The 18,994-nt window shown below is 34.4% G+C and overlaps 1 protein-coding gene across 2 annotated transcripts in view; it reads left to right on the top strand.

The window, feature by feature from the left end:
- The window catches only part of LOC145589627 (brefeldin A-inhibited guanine nucleotide-exchange protein 5-like), a 31,587-nt gene extending 12,800 nt beyond the window's left edge, over window positions 1–18,787 (top strand). For both annotated transcript variants that reach the window (XM_081646288.1, XM_081646287.1), the window contains exons 20-33: window positions 2,192–2,815; window positions 3,689–4,106; window positions 4,313–4,552; window positions 4,671–4,794; window positions 4,879–5,027; window positions 6,094–6,444; window positions 8,946–9,112; window positions 9,205–9,416; window positions 9,507–9,673; window positions 10,664–10,780; window positions 13,268–13,404; window positions 16,034–16,367; window positions 16,909–17,004; window positions 18,001–18,787. In XM_081646288.1, coding sequence (XP_081502414.1) covers window positions 2,192–2,815; window positions 3,689–4,106; window positions 4,313–4,552; window positions 4,671–4,794; window positions 4,879–5,027; window positions 6,094–6,444; window positions 8,946–9,112; window positions 9,205–9,416; window positions 9,507–9,673; window positions 10,664–10,780; window positions 13,268–13,404; window positions 16,034–16,367; window positions 16,909–17,004; window positions 18,001–18,066 — 3,202 coding nt within the window. In that variant the 3' untranslated portion in view covers window positions 18,067–18,787. The remainder of the gene's footprint in view (window positions 1–2,191; window positions 2,816–3,688; window positions 4,107–4,312; window positions 4,553–4,670; window positions 4,795–4,878; window positions 5,028–6,093; window positions 6,445–8,945; window positions 9,113–9,204; window positions 9,417–9,506; window positions 9,674–10,663; window positions 10,781–13,267; window positions 13,405–16,033; window positions 16,368–16,908; window positions 17,005–18,000) is intronic.
- The last annotated feature ends 207 nt before the right edge of the window (window positions 18,788–18,994 follow it).

The raw sequence follows: 18,994 nt of genomic DNA, 5'->3' as shown, positions 1-18,994 counted from the left end.
TTATTTTTATATGCAGCACTTCTCATTTCATGCTTGCCAATGCACTTTCAATTACTCACTTCGTTATTTAATAAATGCTCTGCTTTGACTTTCACAAAGTTTTAGTAGAAAAAGTATCAAAATGTAAAAAAAAAAATTTTGGAAAAAATATTAGTGGGTTATTGTGGAGAGAGAGAGAGAGAGAGAGTTAAATGGGGGGGGGGGGAACCATAAGACCAGTGTTGCTCTATGGTATAGAATGTTAGGCTTCTAAGAAGGAGCACATTAAAAAGATGGAGGTTACGGAAATGCGAATGTTAAGGTGGATGTGCGGGAACACTCTAAGAGATAGAATTAGAAACGAGGTTATTCGTAAGTAGGTAGGTGTGGCAGGCATTGCAAACAATTAAGAGAAAATCGTCTGTGTTGGTTTGGGCATGTAAGACGGAGACCCGAGGGTGCATCGGTACAAAGAGTGGAAGGGTGGGACCATGGAGGGGTTAAACGAGGGAGAGGGAGACCGAAAATGACTTGGTTGGAAGGAGTTAGGAAAGATATGAAGTATTTGTATTTGCAAGAGGATGAGGCATTGGATAGTAAGGGATGGAGGAGGAGGATCTTTGTCGATGATTACATGGAAATAATCAAATTTGGTTTATGTAGCCGACCCCACTTATGGGATTAAGGCTTTGATTGATTGATTGGGGGGGGGGGGGAGGGGACCATTAGTGGGGAAGAAAGTATTAAAATATTGTTACAACTTCCCAAAATAGAAATGGAGCACTTATAAAAAACGGCTAGAAAAGGAAGTGGAACACTTATTAAAAAATGGAGGGAGTACTAACATCTTTAATGACCCATAAGTAAAAATAATAAAAAATTGGTATTATGAAAATATTGATCAAGTCGATCTAATTAGACCCTACATGGCTATATTTTTCACAATAAATTATCAAAGCTAGTCAAAGTGGAGTATATTATTAGTGCACAGGGAAAAGTGTTACAAGTAGAACAAAAATGGAGGAAGTACGGAAATTTTGTTTAAGTGCACAAGCATTTAGGAATGTAGTAACATACTACCTCCGTTTCATATTATTTGCAACAATTTGTGAGTGCAAAGTGTCTAATTGTTGCAAATAATATGAAACGGAGGTAATATATAGAAATTTATACTTTGTCCCTCTTGTAGAAGAACCTTCTTCAATATCAAACCAATGTCATTCTAAGAGTCACCATAGGATTTGATTGGAAAATTTGTCAAGTGGACAAGCTATCAGGAATGTAGTAACATATATAGAAATTTATACTTTGTCCTTCTTGTAGGAGAACCTTATTCAAAATCTGCCATTCTAAGAGTCACCATAGGATTTCATATTACTTCCTTAATGTCCATTTTCTTGAATGTGTTAACACATTTTAACAGTTAACCCTTTGATCTTCCTTCTTAAGTCTACCACTTCCTTTGGAAAGGTGAAAGTTTTTATTTGATGGAGGGATGTATTAAAATGTTTGCGTGGGATTGTCTAGCTTGTCAGCTCGTTTTATTTGGGGCTTTTCCCATTGCTGTATAAACTCATTGCTATATATATATATATATATATATATATATATATATATATATATATATATATATATATATATATATATATATAAAATACTCCCTCCGTCCCATAATATAGTTCTTGTTTGTGTTTTTTCACGGTATTTAAGAAATAGGAGGTGAAAGTGGATGAATTACATTTGATAAAAGTGAAAAGTACAATTATAGACAAAAGTTATAGAGAGAAAGTGGAAAAAAGTACAAAGCATGTGCAAAATTCAAGGGTAAATTAGGAAGTACAATAAATAAAGTTAAAAAAGTGAGGGTATAATGGACTTTACATACTATCCAAAAATAGATATAGGAACAACATTTTGGATCTCCAAAATAGGAAAACAGGAACTATATTATGGGACGGAGGGAGTGTGTGTGTGTGTGTATATATATATATATTTATTTATTTATTTTAAAATTTTATCTATTCAAAAAGGTTATGATTTGGATGTAAATGGTCACTTTGTACAAATGTTGTGGCCAAGTGATTTCTTTTTTCTATTTGTGTCTACTGTGATATTTCCCTCTTGCTATCAGCCTTTATTCAATCTTTTGTAATGCCTTTCTGTATTGCTTGTGCTGGCTATTTAATCAATCTTTGAACTCTGTGCCTTACAGCTATTGTGCAGACAATCCATCTTTATTTAAGAATGCGGATACAGCTTATGTTCTTGCCTATGCAGTCATTATGCTGAACACAGATGCTCATAATCCTGTGGTGCCAACCAAGATGTCGAAGGCTGATTTTGTACGTATGAATACTATGACAGATGCAGAAGAGACTGCACCTCAGGAGCTCTTAGAAGAGATATATGATTCTATTATAAAAGAAGAAATTAAAATGAAAGATGATCTGTCTAGCATTGGTAAGAATAGCAGACAGAAACCTGAAGCTGAAGATAGAGGGCGCCTGGTCAGCATCCTTAATCTGGCTCTTCCTAGGAGTTCTTCAACAGAATCAAAATCTGAGACTGCTGCTATAGTTAAGAAAACGCAAGCCATATTCAGAAGTAAGGCTGCAGAAAGGGGGGTTTTCCATACCTCACAGAGAATTGAACACATAAGGCCCATGGTTGAAGCTGTAGGATGGCCTTTACTTGCTGCATTTTCGGTTATAATGGAGGAAGGAGATAATAAGTCAAAGGTTCTGGCATGCATGGAGGGATTTAAGTCCGGAATTCACATTACTCATGTCTTAGGAATGAATACAATGCGTTATGCCTTCTTAACATCATTAGTCAGGTAACTTCTAGTGCCAAGCTATAATACTTACTATAAGATGTTAAGCTTTTTCCTGATTGCATCACTGTCATTTGGCTATTAGACATCTCTTTCTTTGTTTCTTTCCTCGTGTTTGTGTGAATTTTCAACTTAAAGAACATGAACTACCGCAGTTGTTCACTTTTAGACAGGGTTCCCGTGAATGTTGCCTTTGGATTTATTCTTAATCTTGAAATCAGTCTGAGAATATTTTGAATGTTTCTCTTTAATGGCGGGGAGCCTGCTGTAGATGATGCTGCGAGTATTACCACTTCAGCTTCCCCCGATAGACATGACACCCTCCATAATCAGACGGGGTAGATATTCATCCTTTAAAATGGGCGATTTTTTTTTTTACATTATTACTTTCAGTTGTTTCTTCGTGATCTCAAATCAATGTTCTGAGAACAGTTTTAAGTATCCTGTATGAATCAGATTATTGGTTTTCTGGGAGTTTTCAGAATCCGTTATGAATACAGATTATGGGTTTTCCTGGAAAATGTTTTTTCAGATGTTTTCTCGTGATTTTTGATATCATCTTCTGAGAATCTCTTACATGACCATAACTTATCTTTCCTTTCAATACATATAAAACTAAAGAGCTGGAAGGTGGATATTGATATTTTAAATGCTGTTCATCTGATGAAACTTTATATTGTTAACACTGTTGCTTCTGATTGTTGGAAAACATATTGTATATGGAGGAAACTTTTACTTTGTTGATAGATGATGGACCTTTCAGATGTCATTTTGTTTAAATTATCTCTTTTTACTACCAGCTCAAAAGTGTATTTTGATTTGGTTTGGAATTTCTTCAAAGCTTTTCAGTTTTGTATGGTTGATCTTTTCCTACAGGTTCACATTCTTGCATGCACCTAAGGAAATGCGGAGCAAAAATGTTGAAGCTTTGCGGACTTTGCTAGCATTATGTGAGTCTGATACCGATTCTCTTGAGGACACATGGAATGCTGTTCTGGAATGCATTTCTAGACTAGAGTATATCACCTCAAATCCTGCTATAGCTGCAACTGTGATGCTTGGATCAAATCAAATATCTAGGGATGGACTTCTTCAATCTCTTAGGGAATTGGCAGGAAAACCTACGGAGCAAGTATTTTTGAACAGTGTTAGGTTGCCAAGTAGTGCGATAGTTGAGTTTTTTACAGCCCTTTGTGGCGTATCTGCAGAAGAACTAAAACAAACACCAGCTCGTGTTTTTAGCTTACAGAAACTCGTTGAAATAAGCTATTACAACATGGCCCGCATACGTATGGTATTCTCTCTGCCCCCTATAGAATGCATGCTTGAGTTTTCTTATTTTTGTAGTGATATCATTGGTGGGCATTCCAAAGTGCTCTTTTGATTTTGAGTTATGATTAAATATCAGAACTTTATCAGATTAAGAGGATATTCAAAAAGCTTATTTCATGAAGATGTATCTGATTGGGTGCGGGATTGATGTTTAAATTATTATTTCAGGTGTGGGCTAGAATATGGTCAGTCCTTGCCAATCACTTTATTTCTGCTGGAAGTCATCATGACGAGAAGGTGGCAATGTATGCTATTGATTCTCTAAGACAACTTGGTATGAAGTACTTAGAACGTGAGGAGCTCGCCAACTTTACATTCCAAAATGACATATTGAAGCCATTTGTTGTCCTTATGCGGAATAGTAGAAGTGAATCCACGAGAAGGCTCATTGTTGATTGTATTGTTCAGGTTGCCAAGTGGACTTTTCAATTGCTCTCTGTTGCATTTACTGTTTTGGCAGGTTTAAATTTGAGTATTCTTCTAATGTTTTATAATTTACATTATGAGTTATGACTGTATTTCACAGATGATAAAATCAAAGGTGGGAAGCATAAAGTCAGGTTGGCGAAGTGTCTTTATGATTTTTACTGCTGCTGCAGATGATGAATCTGAACCCATTGTTGAAAGTGCATTTGAAAATGTGGAGCAGGGTGAGCATTGCTGTTGACCTTTTTTTTGGGTCTTCAATTGATCAGATGTAATTGGATGTTATCTGACACTCATGTGACTTTCAGTGATCTTAGAACATTTTGATCAAGTTGTTGGGGATTGCTTTATGGACTGTGTCAACTGTCTTATTGGGTTTGCCAACAATAAAACCTCCCATCGCATAAGTCTGAAGGCTATTGCACTATTGCGTATTTGTGAAGACCGACTTGCAGAGGTTTGACTCATATTACTCAATAACCAGCAATCATGCATTTTTTAGTTGCTTTTCTGTGTATGGTCATCTGAGATTTAGCTTATCTGCTTCTGGCCATCTTTCTTGGTAACTGCAGGTCTGCAATCTGCAGTCATCATTTGCTAGTGTTTCATTTCCTGATAAAGATGAGAAAAAATTTTCATGTTTTTGTTTCCAACTGTGAGAAACTATTATATATCGTGTACGGGTTACCTATCCTGTCAATTTCAATGTGTAGGGAATTATATGCATTTACACATAAATAGTACACATGTAAAATCTTAAGCATATAGGAAGTCTGAACATATCTTCTTTTAACCTTTTTCTATCTATCCAACCCTATGTTTTGGCATCATAGTTTTATAAAGAATTATAAAAATTAATTTCCTACAAAGAATACTCCACCTGAGAATTTTTTTATCGTTATTTCAATGAAAGAAAAAGAAGTTCGTTATATTTGTAAATAAACTTACTAAATAAGAAATGGCTTTCCACGTTTATTAGATGTTTCTCCGTGTCACCGTTTCTGGATTTCTGATTCCGTTTCTATGCAACATTTTTTTTATGAGAGTTGCTTTAGCATTGCGCACAATCTGTTTTGACTAGTGATGTGGATTTGTCGGCTGTCTAACATTATTGTTTTCCTTCTCTGTCGATTGCTGTCAACAGCTCTAAATGTCCAGTATTACTCTTTATGCCATTGATCCATAGTTTCTGTAAATCCTATTACTCTTTGGTTCATTTTTTCTCACTGAATTTTTTTTTATGTAAAATGTCAATCTTGGAGCTTCATTAAAGTATTGGCTGGATTTTGTAAATTTGGTTCTCTCCATCCCTGTTCATCCATTTCAAGTAATTTAAAGTTTGGACTAGTTCGATCTTGTGGGGACATATCATTTCTCGTTTTCAAAGGATTTCAATAATAAGATGTGACAGTCTGCATTAGCGTAACTGTATTCTGAAGTGGTGTATCATGCACTATTCATTTATGTGATTATGTCTTACCTTACTTTAAGCTAATTGGACTGGCTGGTTTGTCATATGTAAGGGTCTTGTGCCTGGCGGTGCTCTAAAGCCTATTGATGTTGATGCGGATGAAAGTTTTGATGTGACTGAACATTACTGGTTCCCAATGCTGGCTGGCTTATCAGATCTTACTTCAGATCCAAGAGCTGAGGTCAGAAATTGTGCACTAGAAGTTCTTTTTGATCTATTGAATGAGAGGGGTAGCAAGTTCTCTCCATCTTTCTGGGAGAGTATTTTTCGCCGAGTCCTTTTTCCTATCTTTGATCATGTAAGGCATGCTGGAAAGGAGACTGCTTCTGATGATGAGTGGCTCCATGAAACCTGCATTCACTCACTCCAGCTGCTGTGTAACCTTTTCAACACTTTTTACAAGGTATGAATCGTCTTAGCTATTCTTTTATTTGTCTCTCATGATTTTCTTAAAAAGCATGTATGGCATGGAAATGGAATACCCTGAATTAATGTGTTCCATCATTGATGCCAAGTGTGTTCTTTTAATGGATTTTTTTTACTCTCTTAAAGTCTTAACATGTAAAAGTCATGAACCAATATTAAGGCTGTTCCGTTATGTGTGATTGAACTCTCGCAAGTTTTGTATTTGAATTTGATCATCATGATTCCCTTGGACAATACCCTGCTTGAATTTAGATTCATATGTTAAAGATGAGATATTTTCTTTCTAACCTTAGTCTTATTAAAGACCTGTTTTATCCACTATCCTGCCTTTTTTTTCTTTTATTTTTTTTTTAGGAATATCTATCCTGCCATATTTGTAATCATGAGACATTGATTTTGTTAGTGAAACAACTAGCTTAATTGTCTTGGTCAAAAATGAAAATCAGATCTGATTTTAATCATTTTATTGAGCACGTTGAAGATTCTCTTGTTTCTGATATATATCAGTCTTTTTGCAGAAACTTTATAGGTCACACTTTGACCAGCCTAGCATTTCATTATTTCTTAAGTTTCCATATTTTTTTGTCTGCTGTAACATAATTAGTCACTTAGCAAGTCCAAAGGCACAATATGCTTGCTGTCATGTATTTGAAAGTCCAATTAGTCCAATTCGCCTCCATATTTCTTTACCTAGAATTTGTAGTTCATTGTAGCTGGCAGTTACATTTACTTTTCTTGCTAGCTAGCAGATGGAAAATCCTGATCTTCTGCCTGTATATTACCTTCCCAGTTTATCACCTTTGGTCTATATCTGGGGTTTTATTTTTATTTTTTTAATGCTGATATGGTCATTGATTATGATAATTTACCAGTTATGTACTTATGTTAGGCTTGTGATTTCTCAAGAAAATTTATTTTCTGTCTAATAGTCATCCTCTAAAAGATTCATGGGAAATTCTAAATGGTGGCCTCTTAAAATTGCAATTTCTACGTGGTACACACTTTTTATTTTGTGGATTTTCTCAAATGCCCCTTTATCATTAGAATGCTCTAATTGGCTGTTTAATGGCAAATTTGTGCTCAAATGAATTAATTTACTAACCTACCCTCCCCATTTACTCTCGTCTTCATCTATCATCCTCCAGAGTCAATCCCCACTATGTTTATTCTTCCTCTACCTCCCTAACTTTTATTTTTTGTCCTCCATTTCTCTTAATTTACAAAGTACTAAATTCCCCTCTTCCTCATATGATCAACATTGTCATGCATCCCTATTTACAAAACCCAACCCCTCCTCTTATACAGCCTTCTCCACCACAAAGCTCATAAAGCTGCTTCAGATCATTCACAATCTCATCTTGAGGTTGTAGGGGCTGCAATTGCATACCATTTAGGTGCATCAAATACTTGCTGCATTATTCATTCCCCACTCCCCGAATCAGTTCATTAAACAGCTAGTTAAGTATTTATTTATGAATAAACTAAAAGAATGATGCTCCTGCTTAGATCTTATGGAAAACTTGGACTTGTTCTTGGTTCATGAATACATGTAGTTTATGGGTTTTGCTTTTTCTGTATAAATTCAACCAAATTACACCATTCACAATGAGGATTGAATTGAGAACTTCTTGAAATATTGTCCAATCAAATAATAGTGGACCAAGTTAGCAATATAATTTGAAGCATAAAGGGAGCATTAATTGAAGAGAAGAAAATTGGGGACGAGTCAAATTGGAACTGGAAGATGAGGAAAGAGAAAGGGGAGGATATGGAAGAGTTGAATCGGGTTGAATTTTAGGAGATGATGGAAGATTGACTGTAGGAAGAAAGCCACTAGCAGGGTGGTTTAGGTTGACTGGTGAGGTTAGATGGTGCTGTTGGGTGGGCTGGTGGGGCTAGGTAGTGGTGTTGTTTTTGGATGGGGTGGTGGTTGAAGATTTTAACTAGAAGGGTAGGTTAGTCATTTAAGTGTTTATTCTTAGAAAATTAGCCATCAAAGTATTCAATATCACAAGGTCACTTGAGAAAGTACCCAAAAAAGAATTTGCTTTACCAAATAAAAATTGCAATATCACAGGGCCACCATGTAGAATTTCCCAAAATTAATCCTTTCATACCTTAAATTATGTTTAATAGTGAATGATGTCCTGATTGTTTGCTGCTATGGACAAAAAATAAAAGCAGTTCTAGATAAAGCTTTAGATGAAATACCGAGAATAAGCTAAAACTATTGTTAAGAATCTAAAATAATACCTCAGTGTGTGTGTGTGAGTGTGTGTGCTGGCTGGACTTTCAGAGGCTGGCTGCTGGAATGTTGCTTTTAGTTTATGTTTACACTTTTCTTTCTTTTTCTGCTTCTAGAATGTCACTCACCATTTTGCACTTTCTCTAATTTTGTATGCTTACTACATGCTGATTAAATTAATTGGTAATTGAAAGTCTATTTCATAATAAAGTATTAATTTTTCTATTATTTAGGAAGTATCTTTTATGCTGCCACCATTGCTTAGCTTACTGCTGGATTGCGCCAAGAAGACCGACCAATCAGTGGTATCTATAGCACTTGGTGCACTTGTACATCTCATTGAAGTTGGCGGACATCAGTTCAGTGATACTGATTGGGACACTTTATTAAAAAGTATAAGGTTTGTACCTGCTTTTCTCCGTGTGTGTGTGTTTCTTTTTATTTTTTTTGTGATTCAATTCAAGCTATGTCATTGCTTTCTTTGACCTACAGAGATGCTTCATACACTACACAACCACTTGAACTGCTCAATGATTTGGGTTTCAAACAATCAAATACGCCTAAACATCTGGGGGATTCGAAGACTGATGTAGGTGATGGGGTGTCCGTTAATTCCATTGGCCATGAGTCTGTGGATAGCAGACAGATGGATGGTGATAAAGGGGACACTAATGGTTCTATCTTGCATTCGGAAGTATCTGAAGGTCAATTTCCAATTCCATGTTGATAGCATTCATAGCAATTTGTTAATCACAATGGACTGTGAAGTAAAGCTAAAAGTTTATATTGTGCAGGATTACCATCACCGTCTCAGAAGTCCACTGATTCTGGGGATCAGCAGAGGAATCAGAGCTTTGGTCAAAGAATAATGGGCAATGTGATGGAAAATCGTTTTCTCAGAAGCTTCACTTCCAAGGCAAAATACGACGAAGTTGATGTTGCTGTGCAGTCTCAAACAGAGGTAATCATGTAACTCAAATATCTGAGAAGAATTTGGATGTTTGTAAAAATCCTTAGATTGTAATTTCAGGGGTCCACATCATAACAATAAAATTGCAATTGCAGTAATAACATGTTTTGACAAATTGGGAATAATTCTATTTCTTCACTGTTTGGAACATTTATTTCAGAGTATGCTCGAATACAGGGTATAGTACCTTTTTATTTTTTATTATTTTATTTTAATATTTATAGTGGCTAAAATATAAGTTTAAAGGTATCTATATATCTGATGAAAGTATCAAATATCAATACGCATAATGTCATTAGTGATCAGTTGAATCATGCTAAAACATAAATGTCTATGACGAGGTTGTGGTGTAATTTAAACGCATCTTACTGAACAACTTTTGTGGAACATCTAGTTGAAAATCCTTTCCAAATGACCCCTGCATTCAAAAACGATCTTGATTTAATTCCTCGACCCCACTAGCTCACTCTACGTATTTTTTCCCAGTGTCCTAGAATTCTTGATTTAGTAAAGTTTTAATCCAGGCCAATTTCAAAAATAGGAAAAAAAAATCATCATTATTCCTTTGCTGAGAAGAGCCATTCATGGTGACGAACCCGAAATGAAAACCTTAGATCTGTAATTCAAGCACTTTGATACAGTTATGAGGCTTAAAAACATAGGACTTTTATATGGAATGTGGGTTCAAGTAGATTTATTATTTTTTATAAAACCTATGAGTCCATTTATAAGGGTTCCTTCAACAAGTTTGAGCTTTATAAATCTTTCCAATTTAAAATGGCTCCCTCATTAGATGCTTTGGTTTTATGCAAACTGCATGTTTATGCTGTAGTTTTTCAGCTAGATTACTCCCAATTACGTTGCACATATATTGTTACCTGTTGGTTGACTGTATTCGCATGATTCTCTTACTATCAAGTTTCTTACTATTTCTATGTAAACTCATATTTTTGTTTTTGGTTTGAACCTGTTCAACATCAGTTGCCCGAAACAGTAGAGTTTGATACAAAGGACGAAGCGGAAAGCCTATTGTTAACAACGATTAGGGGTAAATGCATCACCCAGTTGTTGCTTCTCGGTGCAATAGATAGTATTCAGGTTTGAAGCTTGTTCCTTTGATATACTTAAAGTTAACTGTTACTGCTCATTTATTATACATGTGCAATCTTTGATAATTATTCCTTGTACATAAAAGAGGTCCTGTTGGCTGTAGGAAAGAATAATTCACGATTAGATGATTTCGAAAGCACTATACTTCATGTTCCCTCTTAAGCTTAAGCTGCTGCAGCCCCTGGGCTAGGCATATTTGATGAGGCACTCAAAAAGGCACAATAGCTGCATTAGGGCTGTCAAAAGCTAACACAACACGACAACCCGACACGAAATTAGCGGGTTTGGGACAAGAATTCTCGACCCGTTTAAATAATTGGGTCGACACGAACCGACACAAACCCAACACGCTTAACCCGATTATTAAGTAGTAAAAGATACCTGATTTTTTTATTATAAACTTGTATTGTACTGGTTTTGTAGAAAGCATTGGCGCTATTCTTTAATTTTGGTAATTGTTTGGCGGTTTAATTTGGCGGTCAAATAATTTTATTTTTTTTTTAAACTTTTTTACATTTCACTTTTCCACTTTAGAGGATTCTAGATAGGCTTACCCGTACTCAGTTACTCGAAGTGGAGCAGCAAGCACAGTTAAACAAACTTAATCATATATGTAATCCATGAAATTAAGTACTGATGCATGTTTTAGAAGTTGTCATTTTGAAGGTTGGGACTTGGGACAACTCTTATGTATTGGTTGGGTTGCTAAAACAACTAGCTTTATATTCTTGTAGTATCTTTTGCCAAAATCAGTAACTTTAAGCTCTTGTAGTATTGTTAATGATGTATGTCTTTTTAATTATTCTGTTGAATATTAATTAATTTATTATATATTATGTGGGTTAAAAGGTTACCCGGGTAACCCGTTTAATAAACGGGTTAGATTTGGGTCAAGGGTTTTCAACCTGTTTAATAAATGGGTTAGGTTTGGGTCAAGGGTTTTTCAACCCGTTTAGTATTGACATGAACATGACACGAAACGTTTGACAGCCCTATGCTGCATTAATATCTAACCATTTTTTAGAGACATAATTTTAATTCAAAAAATTGAACACTTTGATGTAGTGCACGTCTAATGCTTGCAGTATTCTTGTAGGATCTAGGACCCTATCGCCTTAGTGTGCCTTGAGCCATCCAAACCTTGCTATATTGGGTAGATTATGGTTATTCAAGGAGTTCTGCCTTACCTATCGCGTTGCTCTTCCTCTAAAGCGGGAGCTTTGTAATTATGTGTTGAATTATGAGATTAAGGCTATGCTGAAATCATGCTATCTTTTTTCAAAGATTTATATCTAGCGCAATCATTTTCTGAGTGATAGTTAAGCTCTTAGGAAGCTGTACATACAGTGTTAATTGGAGAAACAATGTGTTTCTGCATTTACATTAACCCTGTTGATAGCTAATTATTTTTAAAGCATTTTTGAGAATTGTAAATTCATTATATGTTGACTATCATTATTTAGGGTGAAAGTTTGTTGTACAGTTTAAATTAGGGCCCAAACCAAAATAATTGGGTTTTGTTTTCAATTGATATTTAAACTGAATCAGGACTACAAAATAAACCAAACCAAATTAGGACTACAATGCAGTCGAATCCAATTGGTAATTCTAGTGCTTATTCAGGTCCAACTTGACATTTTAAAGCTGATCAATACATAAATAAACAAAAAATAGAATTTTGCTAAATGAAACTAAAAAACGAGCAGTTCAACCACGATTACAATATCAGTCATTAATAGTAAATAATTACTAAGGCCAGCTGATTTGTGATTACGCCATAAAATGAAAATGAATTTTTTACATATGCGACTTTTTTTTGTCGTAGATTTTAAATAAATTTATACAGATTAAAATGAATGAACAACGTATTGCATATGCGAATTTTTTCTCCAAATCTAATGATTTACTTATAATGAGATGAAAGAGGATACATGAGTGAGGGAGGGTGTGAGATAGGGAGATGAGAAATAATGAGAATGAGAGAGGTTGAATATATCTGAGTATGGGGGATGGTTTATGAAAGTTGATGAGACACTGTGTTCTAAGAAGACTAGGAATAAGTAAAATGACTCTTGAGAGAGAAGGGGTGTCTTTAGGGTTAATAGTAATTTTCTTCATACAGGCTGCGGGGGCCCCAATTTCAGTATTTTTGAAAAAACTGTAAAGATAGTTCATATAAAAGTTTGGTTAATTTGGTTATAGATTGGATACGTACACACTTGATTTGATCTAATCAGAAAATCCTATTGTCAAATAATAGTAATAGAAAATTAAACAAGAATTGAGTCTAAATTAATCCGAATTAAATAAATTCAATCTGAATTACATTGATTTGGATTGGATAAGATGTTTTTGGATTTTGATTTTTATCTGAAATATCTTTACCCCTGGCTTTTTCTGCAATAGTGTTCATTTTCATACAGTTAGTGCTATATTAGTCTACAAACTCAGCTTTATTTTTGATTTTTTGTGCAGAAAATTTTTTGGCCCAAGTTAAAAGCCCAGCAGAAGGTCACCATCATGGAAATTTTGCTATCAATATTGGATTTTGCTGCTTCATATAATTCATATCCTAACCTTCGATTGCGCATGCGCCATATTCCTGTGGAAAGGTAGCTTCTTCTTGATTCGAGATGAATTTTAGTTGCTTTATTTTCTTATAATGAGGAGACTATCATATTTGCTTTGAATTTCTTCATTTGTTTTACTTTCAGTACATTAATATGCAGTTATGCTTTTATGAACTATAGAGCCCTAATACTCTTATATATTACTCATGTGTTAACTAGGTTTGAGCCTGAGTTTGACTTGAGATTTTAACAAGCCAAACCCTTTAGGCCTGAGCGTGGCTGAAAAACACAACTTTAGTACTCGTAATATAAAAAGGGTAAGAAAGATAATTAAGAGAGAGGGGGAGGAGGGGGGGGGGGGGGGGGGGGGATGTTCAAAAAAAAAAAAAAAAAACTATTTATTAAAGAAATATATACAATAGTACCTTTAATAAACGAAGCGTATAACTAGTGTGGGACTAAGGGAATAATGGGGATGTTCCAAAAAAAATAAAAAATTAGAAATCAGTAGAACCAAAAAAAAAAAAAAAAAAAAATATGTATTAAAGAAGTATATACAATAGTACCTTTAATAAAGGAAATCGTATAAACTAGTGTGGGACTCAGGGAATAATGTATTAGTAGTATGCTAATGTATATATACCTTGTAGTTGGATTGGACAATTAATTTGAAAAAATATAACTGAAGATAGGGGTAGTCCTAGCTTTTGAATATTAGTGGGCTGACAGAGCTGGTAAATAATAATTTCTTCCTGAATTAATTTAATACATTTTGAAGTAGATAATTATTCCATAATATAGCCATGTTCTCTAACTAAATCATCAAATCCAGGATTCTACATCATTGCTAAAATATAATTATGTCGTTGGTAAATAATCATGATCATTCATATATTTGAAGAAATAAAGTAATAAGCAGTGATTCTTTAACACTACATGTATCAAGCTACTATAATTTCTCCCTCCCCTCTTTTATGTTTAACTCTCTTTCCATCTTTGTCCTTCCTTTTTTGTTCTACTTTGCTTGATTCTTTTAGGTCTTCTCCCTTTATCATCTTATCCTCTTTTTGTAAATATGATAGTATTGATGATTGATTTTTTTATTTTTTTTATACTTATATAGTCATATATGAAATTAATTAATGAACACTAACACAATTGATTTTATCATTTCAAGTTGTCATTGTTAGATTGGATCGTTGGATTGGACAATTGCAAGATTGTTTAAGAACCTTATCGTTCACAGTATTTTCTTAATAGGATCATAGAAATCCTACAATTATTCTGCTTAGAATAGGGATCAATCATGTATTTTGGGATCATAGATTTGTAAGATATGAGATCCTAATAATGATTCTTACAATGATGCTCTCACTACTATCAATCAAAGGGATGTTATTTTGCTTGATGATATATAACACAAGCAAGTTCATTTGCTTCTTACCTTCAACCATCAAATTTTTTCAACCTAGATGCTTACAAGGTAGCTTAGTCCCAAATCGATAGATAACAAGGTGCTATAAAAGATGAGTTACAAATTTAGAATCTGATTAAATAAGAGGTTTCACAATGTTTCCTAGCCATAAGTCGGGCCTGGGGTTGTGTGGAACTTGAGTCTTTTACACAACCTGCATATAATGCAAACTTTTACCTTGAGCTGACGTATTTTTTAAAAGTGGGCTGGGCTTCATGAATTTACATTAAAGCTGCTTTTAAAATTCAACTTTGCCGAGCTCAAAAAATTTATACTTGCTGGGTTTTGGGTTCATGTTGAGCTAGGCTAAACCTTATCAAGCTCAATATGAGCCTACCTGTTCATGGGCTTGACTTGAAGGTTTATCGCCTCTAGTGTTACCTGTTTTTGCCTTCAATTCCTTGATACTCTGCAGACTCCTTTGCAGTCTTGAATCTGTGTACACTAAAGAAAATGATGATCGGAACATCACTTTTATTTTTAATCATGCAGTCGAAAATCCTTTGTATGGAAAACAATTTTTTCTAATTAGGTTCAATCCCATTAAGTCTTAGTGGCTCCCCTCTTTCATGTGCTGCTCTACAGTGCACATTGGCAATCTTACTTTTGTACTATCTCAATTTGCTAAAAGATTACTATCAGTATGATGCAGTGCTTGTATTTCCCTCTACGTGATTTTATAAAATAATTTTCTTTGTAAAAAAGCAGTATGATTTGGAAATGATTAGCTGGCATGTTCAACTAACATGCAAGACTATACTTTCTTTTTTTTTTTCCAAATTGCTCTGCAAAGAATTTTTCCGTGTAAACTGTTCAAAGAGTAAAAACAATAATGTAATGGAAAATACAGCTCCAGGTTATGGAAATCTATAGTTCCTATCTTATGTAATAGTGTGATGCAATTGACTCGTGACATAACTCTTACTTTATGTTTGCCAATTCAAATTTTACTGTGCTGTATAATTAGTTAAGCAGTGTGTGTGTTGCCTCTACTTCTCTATCACATAATTTTGGAAAAACATAAGGATCCGGTGGCTTTCATCTCCGATTCTTATTGAGTTGTTGCTTAATTTTGCCATTGCCTTCCCATGACCTGAGAAAAACGCTTGATAGTTGATTCTTTCTCGTAATTGCTGCATTCAAATTATCTATTCTTGAATGATAAGGACATTTAGTAACACACGTTGAATCTTGCAGGCCTCCATTGAACCTTCTACGCCAGGAATTGGCAAGCACCTGTATTTACATGGACATATTACATAAAACCACCTCAGAACTTGATACTACCGCAGAGAACAATCTTGGAACAAATGACATTCAGGTTTCAAATGTGTCCCCAACTGAGAGTGACCTAAATACAAGGACCTATTCTTCTGCAGATGAGAATCTTGTCCGGGTAGCAGAAGAGAAACTGGTATCATTTTGTGGACATATGCTGAAAGAGGCGTCTGATTTTCAGTCTTCTGTTGGAGAGACTACTGATGTGGAAATTCATCGGGTATTGGAGTTACGTTCTCCTGTAATTGTGAGGGTAAGTGCATCACTTATAATTCTATATGGTTGTGCTTCCAGCCTTCTTGAATCATAAGCAGTTGCCACTGATTCAAAAATCTTAACCAAATGACCGTTAGATTCAAATTCCTGTTTAATTGCTTGTGTTTCATGTATGAAGTGCAAAATATTTGATTGTACTCAATGCCTTACAAGCAATTACCATTTGGTTAAACAAAGTTTTTGATTACTATTTTGAGCTTTTGTTAAGAATTACAGTAACTGCTATTAAAGTGAAGAACCTCAGCATTCCTGAGGCGTTTCCCAATTACCAACTATATTTTTAGGTGTACTTGATCTGAGCGTGAAGATCCTGCCAATTTTGGAATTTCTGTAATTTTTAATCCATCTAAAGAATGAAATTATGCACTGTTTTTTAGTAGCTATTGTTAGTTCTAAAGTAAAAAAAATAATAATAAATAAATTACAATGAGCTCCAAAAAATTTAAATCTCTTCCTGAGTAATTGCCTTGTTAATTTTATTATGCTCAAACTGAGAGTTCTCTGTCTTCGACTTGCAGGTCATAAAAGGCATGTCCTCTATGAATAGTCATGTATTCAGAAAACACCTCAGAGAGTTCTACCCATTGCTTACAAAGCTTGTGTGTTGTGATCAGGTAGATCATCTTACTTGGTATTGGATTCTTTGTAAATCTATCCTTGTGTATTTTTAACAGTATTAATTAAGCTGCAAGCACCAAGTTTTTTGCGACTGATGTTTGCTGGAAACAATCCAATGATAAAAAAAAATGGATCCAGTTTACTGCTTTTTTAAGAAGGGGTGCATCACACTATAAAAAATATATATGTTACATTGTTGTAATTTTTTTTCCCCCCCCCCCCCCCCCCTTCCCTGCTATTATTCGGGCTCTCTTAGATAGTAATTAGATTTACAACCTGGTTTTAAACCACTATCAGGGTGCTGTTCTCTGGAATAGTAATTAGAATATTAGATACATAAGAATCTTCTGGTTTGCATGTAGGGCTTTGTGACCTGAACAATTTATTTCTAGTTAGGATGTTGGCTGATTATTTTTGAAGTAGGCTCCTTGTTTTGGTAGGTGGGGAAAAATGTAGTACTCACAGGGTACCCTAAGTCCATATTTCCCTCCACTGCCACCTTTCTTTAAGATTGCTCCCAGAGTCCCTGACAATACTAGCTCCTCTTTATGGTACCAACATGTCTATCAAATAAATCCCCTAACCGGTTTCACTTCCTTTGCTCCAATTGTTGTGGCCATAATATGACCTTTTTTTTTTTTTTTTTTTTTTTTTTTGGCGAATGCTTAATTTGGTAGTTCTGATGCACTAACTTGTAACTCCCATAAAACTCCAATAATTCACAATCAAAATCCAAGACACTTATCACTTTCACATACTAGAAGATCGAGAGAAGCTTTGTAGTACGAAAAAACTGAGCAATAGTTTTGTGTAAAAGGTAAAATGTGTGTTTTCTTTGGTTTACATTGATCAAGTGGTGCTCAGAATTATGAGATGGCATGTAAAAGTTACGCATCATAGAGGTCATTGCAGTATTGCAGTCCAGCTAATATCGATTAACTTTGAAGTCTTTTTTTACATGGTGAAAATTCTGACCATTGAGCTTGTTTCAGATGGATGTTCGAGGGGCACTCGGTGAACTTTTCAAGAGGCAACTTGGCACTCTATTACCACAATGATTTATGCTTGCCGGTCCTTAAAGCTGCTCAGATTGGATGCAAACTTCTGTCACCATTGCAGCACTTGTGTATCAAATTTTTTCATATGCTCCATACACAGCCATCCATACATTTTTGGATGATGACATTTTTGCCTATTGTTGTTTGTTCATTCCCTCGGCTTTTGATACAGTTTAACAAAACTCGAGTTACTCTGTCCGCTTGTGGACATTTTCCCTTAATACTCCAATAGACTAGGATAAGTTAAGGTTGGCTGTTATGTATATTTGTGATTGTAAAATGCTGGGGTACTAATTACAGTAGAAAGTTTGTTGTCGAAAATTTATATTACAGGAGTAGTGTATTAATAGGGTTTACCTATGTTTTATTTTGAACCCTGCAATATTTTACGATGTATTAATAGGGTTTGGATAGTCTCATTAAACCATTTTTTTTTTTTTTTTTTTGGCGAATTTCCAATTCTTTCTCTTTCTACAAACAGTTTTTATGGATAAAATATATTTTTAGTACATTAATGAACTGCTTATTTGACCCTAAATTGACGCTTTGATTTTTTTTTTTTTCATTATTCATTTATTTTAATTATAATTTTATCTAGGTAATAAAAACATATTTTATCACAAAATACTCTGTCCCATAATACTTGAGACGTTAAGATGGACACGTAGTTTAAGAAAATTACAAGTGAGTCTATTTAAAACATTGGTTTATTGTATAAAAGATTCTCTTTTGTATTTTAATATTGCAAGAAAACAAAAGGTGGGATGAGGGATATGAGGGTGCGATAGGTGAGAAGAGAGAAAATGTGAGAATATATATATATATATATATATATATATATATATATATATATATATATATATATATATATATATATATATATATATATATATATATCCTATATATATATATATATATATATAGGATA

The sequence above is a fragment of the Chenopodium album genome, chromosome 17 (assembly GCF_948465745.1).
Source record: "Chenopodium album chromosome 17, dcCheAlbu1.1, whole genome shotgun sequence".
Lineage (NCBI taxonomy): Eukaryota > Viridiplantae > Streptophyta > Magnoliopsida > Caryophyllales > Amaranthaceae > Chenopodium > Chenopodium album.
Note: the sequence above shows the minus strand (reverse complement) of the source record. Positions and strands in the feature narration are given on the sequence as shown.